This window comes from Triticum dicoccoides, chromosome 1A (assembly GCF_002162155.2).
Source record: "Triticum dicoccoides isolate Atlit2015 ecotype Zavitan chromosome 1A, WEW_v2.0, whole genome shotgun sequence".
NCBI classification, from domain to species: domain Eukaryota; kingdom Viridiplantae; phylum Streptophyta; class Magnoliopsida; order Poales; family Poaceae; genus Triticum; species Triticum dicoccoides.
Window position 1 is genome coordinate 549,315,496 of NC_041380.1, and position 8,801 is coordinate 549,324,296.

Genomic DNA, 8,801 nt, shown 5'->3' on the forward strand with positions numbered 1-8,801 from the left:
ATGTTATGAAGTCTGTAGTGAACCAAACCGGTACAATTAGTAACGACGACACCAACTCACAAATCACAAAGAAAAAACAATTGGTATTTTTTGTTACTAACATATTTGGTGTTATTTCTGTTGGATAATTGTTCAATATTGTTGGTCAAGAAATTGCACTATTCACTACCCGAAGATTTATGGGTGTATGATCAACTTTTCGCATATATTCCTTTCCTGCTACTGCCTCCGTCTCAAAATTCTTGTCTTAGATTTGTCTAAATACGAATGTATCAAGTCACGTTTTAGTATTAGGTACATCCGTATCTAGACAATTCTAAGACAAGAATTTTAGGACGGAGGGAGTATTATTTTTCCCGTGTTGTCGTGTTTCCCAGTTGAATTTGAACAGTCTGAATGCAACTCACAAAATAGGAGACTTGGTTCAGCAATGAGGTTGTTCCCCTAGAAACGTCTGCAGGCTCACGTTCGATGACGAGGTCGAACACCATCCGCTGAATATATATATAGGGCAGAAATACTTCCTCAGTCAAAAGTACAGCTGTTGAACCAATGAGTTCTTTTGACAAGAAGCGTTGTCGTAATAGGGAAAGATACTTGCTTATAACTCGGAACAGCAAGATGTATCTGTGAAGAAACTGTCAGTACAAATGGAGTGGAGAGGCAAAATTTAAAAATCATGATACAAGTGATAATAATGTTATGAAGTCTGTAGTGAACCAAACCGGTACAATTAGTAACGACGACACCAACTCACAAATCACAAAGAAAAAACAATTGGTATTTTTTGTTACTAATATATTTGGTGTTATTTCTGTTGGATAATTGTTCAATATTGTTGGTCAAGAAATTGCACTATTCACTACCCGAAGATTTATGGGTGTATGATCAACTTTTCGCATATATTCCTTTCCTGCTACTTCCTCCGTCTCAAAATTCTTGTCTTAGATTTGTCTAAATACGAATGTATCAAGTCACGTTTTAGTATTAGGTACATTCGTATCTAGACAATTCTAAGACAAGAATTTTAGGACGGAGGGAGTATTATTTTTCCCGTGTTGTCGTGTTTACCAGTTGAATTTGAACAGTCTGAATGCAACTCACAAAATAGGAGACTTGGTTCACCAATGATGTTGTTCCCCTAGAAACGTCTGCAGGCTCACGTTCGATGACGAGGTCGAACACCATCCGCTGAATATATATATATAGGGCAGAAATACTTCCTCGGTCAAAAGTACAGCTGTTGAACCAATGAGTTCTTTTGACAAGAAGCGTTGTCGTAATAAGGAAAGATACTTGCTTATAACTCGGAACAGCAAGATGTATCTGTGAAGAAACTGTCAGTACAAATGGAGTGGAGAGGCAAAATTTAAAAATCATAATACGAGTGATAATAATGTTATGAAGTCTGTAGTGAACCAAACCGGTACAATTAGTAACGACGACACCAACTCACAAATCACAAAGAAAAAACAATTGGTATTTTTTGTTACTAACATATTTGGTGTTATTTCTGTTGGATAATTGTTCAATATTGTTGGTCAAGAAATTGCACTATTCACTACCCGAAGATTTATGGGTGTATGATCAACTTTTCGCATATATTCCTTTCCTGCTACTGCCTCCGTCTCAAAATTCTTGTCTTAGATTTGTCTAAATACGAATGTATCAAGTCACGTTTTAGTATTAGGTACATCCGTATCTAGACAATTCTAAGACAAGAATTTTAGGACGGAGGGAGTATTATTTTTCCCGTGTTGTCGTGTTTCCCAGTTGAATTTGAACAGTCTGAATGCAACTCACAAAATAGGAGACTTGGTTCAGCAATGATGTTGTTCCCCTAGAAACGTCTACAGGCTCACGTTCGATGACGAGGTCGAACACCATCCGCTGAATATATATATAGGGCAGAAATACTTCCTCGGTCAAAAGTACAGCTGTTGAACCAATGAGTTCTTTTGACAAGAAGCGTTGTCGTAATAGGGAAAGATACTTGCTTATAACTCGGAACAGCAAGATGTATCTGTGAAGAAACTGTCAGTACAAATGGAGTGGAGAGGCAAAATTTAAAAATCATGATACAAGTGATAATAATGTTATGAAGTCTGTAGTGAACCAAACCGGTACAATTAGTAACGACGACACCAACTCACAAATCACAAAGAAAAAACAATTGGTATTTTTTGTTACTAATATATTTGGTGTTATTTCTGTTGGATAATTGTTCAATATTGTTGGTCAAGAAATTGCACTATTCACTACCCGAAGATTTATGGGTGTATGATCAACTTTTCGCATATATTCCTTTCCTGCTACTGCCTCCGTCTCAAAATTCTTGTCTTAGATTTGTTTAAATACGAATGTATCAAGTCACGTTTTAGTATTAGGTACATCCGTATCTAGACAATTCTAAGACAAGAATTTTAGGACGGAGGGAGTATTATTTTTCCCGTGTTGTCGTGTTTCCCAGTTGAATTTGAACAGTCTGAATGCAAGTCACAAAATAGGAGACTTGGTTCAGCAATGATGTTGTTCCCCTAGAAACGTCTGCAGGCTCACGTTCGATGACGAGGTCGAACACCATCCGCTGAATATATATATAGGGCAGAAATACTTCCTCGGTCAAAAGTACAGCTGTTGAACCAATGAGTTCTTTTGACAAGAAGCGTTGTCGTAATAGGGAAAGATACTTGCTTATAACTCGGAATAGCAAGATGTATCTGTGAAGAAACTGTCAGTACAAATGGAGTGGAGAGGCAAAATTTAAAAATCATGATACAAGTGATAATAATGTTATGAAGTCTGTAGTGAACCAAACCGGTACAATTAGTAACGACGACACCAACTCACAAATCACAAAGAAAAAACAATTGGTATTTTTTGTTACTAATATATTTGGTGTTATTTCTGTTGGATAATTGTTCAATATTGTTGGTCAAGAAATTGCACTATTCACTACCCGAAGATTTATGGGTGTATGATCAACTTTTCGCATATATTCCTTTCCTGCTACTGCCTCCGTCTCAAAATTCTTGTCTTAGATTTGTCTAAATACGAATGTATCAAGTCACGTTTTAGTATTAGGTACATCCGTATCTAGACAATTCTAAGACAAGAATTTTAGGACGGAGGGAGTATTATTTTTCCCGTGTTGTCGTGTTTCCCAGTTGAATTTGAACAGTCTGAATGCAACTCACAAAATAGGAGACTTGGTTCAGCAATGATGTTGTTCCCCTAGAAACGTCTGCAGGCTCACGTTCGATGACGAGGTCGAACACCATCCGCTGAATATATATATAGGGCAGAAATACTTCCTCGGTCAAAAGTACAGCTGTTGAACCAATGAGTTCTTTTGACAAGAAGCGTTGTCGTAATAGGGAAAGATATTTGCTTATAACTCGGAACAGCAAGATGTATCTGTGAAGAAACTGTCAGTACAAATGGAGTGGAGAGGCAAAATTTAAAAATCATGATACAAGTGATAATAATGTTATGAAGTCTGTAGTGAACCAAACCGGTACAATTAGTAACGACGACACCAACTCACAAATCACAAAGAAAAAACAATTGGTATTTTTTGTTACTAATATATTTGGTGTTATTTATGTTGGATAATTGTTCAATATTGTTGGTCAAGAAATTGCACTATTCACTACCCGAAGATTTATGGGTGTATGATCAACTTTTCGCATATATTCCTTTCCTGCTACTGCCTCCGTCTCAAAATTCTTGTCTTAGATTTATCTAATTACGAATGTATCAAGTCACGTTTTAGTATTAGGTACATCCGTATCTAGACAATTCTAAGACAAGAATTTTAGGACGGAAGGAGTATTATTTTTCCCGTGTTGTCGTGTTTCCCAGTTGAATTTGAACAGTCTGAATGCAACTCACAAAATAGGAGACTTGGTTCAGCAATGATGTTGTTCCCCTAGAAACGTCTGCAGGCTCACGTTCGATGACGAGGTCGAACACCATCCGCTGAATATATATATAGGGCAGAAATACTTCCTCGGTCAAAAGTACAGCTGTTGAACCAATGAGTTCTTTTGACAAGAAGCGTTGTCGTAATAGGGAAAGATACTTGCTTATAACTCGGAACAGCAAGATGTATCTGTGAAGAAACTGTTAGTACAAATGGAGTGGAGAGGCAAAATTTAAAAATCATGATACAAGTGATAATAATGTTATCAAGTCTGTAGTGAACCAAACCAGTACAATTAGTAACGACGACACCAACTCACAAATCACAAAGAAAAAACAATTGGTATTTTTTATTATTAATATATTTGGTGTTATTTCTGTTGGATAATTGTTCAATATTGTTGGTCAAGAAATTGCACTATTCACTACCCGAAGATTTATGGGTGTATGATCAACTTTTCGCATATATTCCTTTCTTGCTACTCCCTCCGTCTCAAAATTCTTGTCTTAGATTTGTCTAAATACGAATGTATTAAGTCACGTTTTAGTATTAGGTACATCCGTATCTAGACAATTCTAAGACAAGAATTTTAGGACGGAGGGAGTATTATTTTTCCCGTGTTGTCGTGTTTCCCAGTTGAATTTGAACAGTCTGAATGCAACTCACAAAATAGGAGACTTGGTTCAGCAATGAGGTTGTTCCCCTAGAAACGTCTGCAGGCTCACGTTCGATGACGAGGTCGAACACCTCGCGCCACCCCTACAGGCTACAGCAGCAATGGCAGTCAAACTTGAAGATGTGCCTGTTTTGAGGCAAAAGCTGGATTAGCGGGACAGCCGGTACTCTGTCTGTTCTTCTATTATTACTCGGCTTGTTCTACAGGTTGCTTCTTGAGCACCACCTGAACGGCATTTGACAAAAGATGGAGGAGATATCATCTAGAACCATCCAGAAAATGGTAGTAGAATATTTTATAGAGCAATTAGAGAGTATGGTGACCGGTAAAAATGTAGAAAATTTATTTTTTGTTTCAGAGGTATAGTTTGTTCTTGGTCATCAAGTTATTGGGTGGCTCTCCAGTGTGGTTGGGTGGTTCTGTCCCCTGTTCCGTTTGTTTTGTCTGATAAGCCACAAGCGTATCTTCCAGGGAGAACTGTGAGCAAGTATTGTTGTTGAAGAAATTTCACAAATTTACTTCTCAAAGATTCAGGGGTATTTTTTTCCTCAGCATTTTCCAAATAGATGATCAACTTATCAGAATTCTTTGCTATTATTTTTTCCCCTGTTGCCATGTTCTTCTATCGTCTCAACGGAGTCTTTAGCCCATATCACGAGAGGACATTTTATTTTTTTTAGAAATGATCAAAACAAAGTTGACTAATAAAAAACATTATAATCTAACAAAATTTACATCTGCTTGACTGTAACTTCAAAATTCATCATTTTGTTTTACATGTTTCTCAACTTTGTTACTGCCGAATTTACTAGTTTTGCAAAATGCGGGAGGCTAAATTTCATAACAAGACGTGCAAGAAAAAAGCAAACAATTTCACAATGACGAAAATTATTTCACATTCATGACAGTATATATGAAAAACAACTCAAAATCTGAACTAATGACTCGACGATAAAGCATGCCATATAACATGTCTCGCAAAATGCGTCCACAGATAAAACACTCCAGATAAACAGCTACCAAAACAGCATATGATGTCTCAGACTCAGGATAACCGATAACATGACACAAAATCATACTTTAGGGTCTCTTAAGGTAGGACGATAAACTGCTACTAATTCAACAAGATGATCACTGGCTGACGCCGAGCCACTTACTAATTCAACGAGATGATCACTGGCTGACGCCGAGCCACTTGGAGAAGACGTCGAACTCCATGTAGTCACTGTCAGAGATCATGGTCTGGTACCAAGCCTTCCCAGCAGCCTTGATCTTAGATGCCTCCTCCTACAATAACAAATGTTCCTTCATCAGTGATGAGAAAACCAAATAGTAAATGCAGGATATGGAATTCAGTCACCTGGCAATCAAGCTTAATTACAAACTGGGATAAATGGCATACAACGAGCACAAACAAATCATATTGGATACTGGTGAATCAGATATTCAGTATGGCATGCTATGAAAAGAAATTAGACATTGTGTTTTTTAGAGAAGAAAGAGTAACACAACCATCCATACTGATAAATCAGGCTAACAAAACAAATACACTCAGAGAGACTAACAAATCAAGATAGGAGCCTTCATTATGGATACAAAGATTAAACATGCAGCTATAAACTGAAGTACGGAGAAATACACTACCGAGTATATGCAAAGAACACACAACTAGTGTGCTTGATCCCTATTTCAGGGCTAGACAGGCATGCCAGAAATGAAATGGAAGTGCATCAAAGCATATCAAACAGTTACAGATATTGCATATACAATCCATGGGAAACTAACATAGCTTGCATATAACCCAGCCAGACTATACAAACAACCATGTATACAGAAAAAGAAACTAAATAATCAAGACAGGCAGCTTGACTATGAACACAAAAAAAAAAAAACCTGCAACCAGAAATTTATTTGAGGAACACATAACAGAACCTATTGATGAATCAGGTATTCCAGAATTGTTATCATCATAAACTGATCACAACCTACTAATGAATCAGGCATATCATCATAAATAAACTAACTAATCATAACCTATCAATGAATCAGGCATTCCATGCAACAGTACAAACATATGGAAATGTACAGAATTGTTATCATCATAAACTGAAATCACCATGCACAATACAGGCATTCCAGAATTCAAGTCATGCTAAATACCACTACACATAAAGACTTAGTAAAACCTTAGTACGGACATTCAACAATTGCTGAAGAGTATTATAAGGTATATGTAATCATGTGTAACATGATATGAAACAGATGGCAAAGGGAAGGGAGTAGCATACCACGCTGAGCTTGGTCCTCTTGGAGTTGATCTTGTCCTTCCTGGCCTTGACACGGGCTGCCTCAGCAAGAACTGCCATCCTGCGGGCAGTCCCGAAGTAGGGGTTGAGCTTGAGCACGGCAGCAGCATTCTTGAGAGGGTTCTTCCTGGCCTCCCTGCGCTTCACCTCCTTGTTGATGGGCTTGACCACAGACTGGACCTCATCAGAGTTGATGAGGCGACCAAGGTCAGCATTGGTCATCTTGGGCCTGGGGAGGACAAAGCCCTTCTTCTTGGAGGAAGACGCCTCAAAGGAGCCGTACACCTCGTCCAGCTTCTTGAAGGCAGACTCGGTCCAGATCACAAACCGGCCAAGGTGGCCACCAGGGGCAAGGTCGAGCAGGTTGAGGCGCTCGACGTTGGCAACATCCACACCAGGGAGGTTGCGGAAGGCCTTGACGATCTTGGAGCCCTCGGTGGCGTAGACGATGAGGGGACCCTTGCGGTTGATGTACCGGCGGTTGCGCATCTTACCCTTGCCGGGGCGGATGCCCACGGAGTCCTTGGCCTTGTCGGCGTCAGCGTAGGCGCCCAGCTGCTTGAGGACCTTGACGGCCTGGGAGGTCTTCTCGATGCCCTCGGCCGAGTCGGAGACGACGAGCGGGAACTCGGGGACGGACTCGATGCGGTGGCCCCGGGCGGTGACGATGGCCGGGACGGCGGTGGCGGCGAGGGCGGAGGCGACGGCGACGCGGCGGAGGCGGATGTTGACGCGGCGGTGCCACTTGCGCCAGATCCGGGTGGGCGCGAACATGCGCCCGCCACGGCACATGTTGCCGAAGGCTCCCTGGCCGGAGCGGTGGGTGCCGCCGCCGCCGACACGCGGGATACGCGAGACGGCGCGACCCGTGCCCCAGGACTCGGCCGAGGTCTGGTGACCGGCCTTGCGGGAGACGGCGTAGGGCTGGCGGCTGTTGCAGGAGACGAGCCTGTGGACGAAGGTGATGACGTCGGGGCGGATCGGTGCCTTCATGACGTGCGGCATCGGGACGCCGGCCGCGTCGGTGGGCATGTCCCCGTCCAGGGCCTTGACGGAGACGAGCGGGCGCGCGGTGGTGGCCATGGCGGCGGCGGGGGAGAGGCTGGACTGGGCGATGGGGGGTAAGAGTTCCTATGGATGGATGCAGGGGTTAGGGCTTGGCTAGGGAGGTGGGCTCTCTGGGCCTTAGGTCAGTGAGATGCTTCATGGACCTGAGCAAAAGATTCCTTGGTCCATCTACGGCCTGATAGTTTTTCTGGGTGGAAAAGAAGTGATGGTTTTTTTCTCCAAAAAAAAGTGATGGTTATGTTTCTCAAAAAGAAACTGATGGTTGTTTCAACTACTTGGAGGCAGTTAAATGCAACAATGGTACATCAACTTGTCCCGCATAAAAAAAACTTGTCTCGCGTGCTCGCGTTGGTCCATAATGCCGCAAACACGGCACACGGCTCGCTAAACTCGGTAGTGTGCTCACTTTTACAAAAGTAGCTACATGGCATGTTGAGTCAGCACAAGTCGTTTCGAGCCGAAAGAAAATTTTGCAGATGCACCACTGAGCGGCATGTGAGAAGGCGGGGAGGCGGGAATTTTGTAATAAAGGCCTCAAGTTTAGTTACACCCCAAACATTGGTCATTTCTGTTTCATATATCTCTCTCCCTCTCTATTCCAATCTAAGAGACCAGGGAAGGCGACGGAGCCACCCGAATTCAGCGATCGTTTGCACTATGGTTAGTTCTCATCCCCTCAATTTCTTTCTCACAACTTCGCGGTCGTGAGTGGGCCAGCGGATAGGGTTTCTCGTAGGTTTGATCGACCATACTCAGAGCAAATCCTATCTAGTATCACATGTGGCAGTTTGATGCATGATTTTCCCTTTGCTTGTTAGCTACAACC

General features: G+C 41.6%; 1 protein-coding gene across 2 annotated transcripts; it reads right to left on the reverse strand.

The window, feature by feature from the left end:
• Positions 1–3,959: 3,959 nt before the first annotated feature.
• Positions 3,960–8,030, reverse strand: LOC119288274 (60S ribosomal protein L4-1-like). 2 transcript variants are annotated; one of them, XM_037567917.1, is made up of 3 exons: positions 6,890–8,030; positions 5,759–5,888; positions 3,960–4,114 (listed from the first exon to the last, which is right to left on the reverse strand). In XM_037567917.1, exons 1-2 carry the CDS (start codon positions 7,988–7,990, stop codon positions 5,775–5,777), a joined length of 1,215 nt encoding a protein of 404 aa, XP_037423814.1. In that variant the 5' UTR covers positions 7,991–8,030; the 3' UTR covers positions 3,960–4,114; positions 5,759–5,774. The 2 variants fall into 2 exon arrangements, with proteins under 2 accessions (XP_037423814.1, XP_037423806.1); XM_037567909.1 differs by lacking the exon at positions 3,960–4,114 and having other exon boundaries at positions 5,481–5,888.
• Between the last annotated feature and the right edge of the window lie 771 nt (positions 8,031–8,801).

Excerpts from the sequence above, each read along its gene's own strand:
- LOC119288274 (XM_037567917.1), bottom strand. The coding sequence starts at position 7,990 with ATGGCCACCACCGCGCGCCCGCTCGTCTCCGTCAAGGCCCTGGACGGG. Across the intron at positions 5,889-6,889 it reads AGAGGACCAAGCTCAGCGTG|GAGGAGGCATCTAAGATCAA; the intron begins GTATGCTACTCC and ends TTGTTATTGTAG.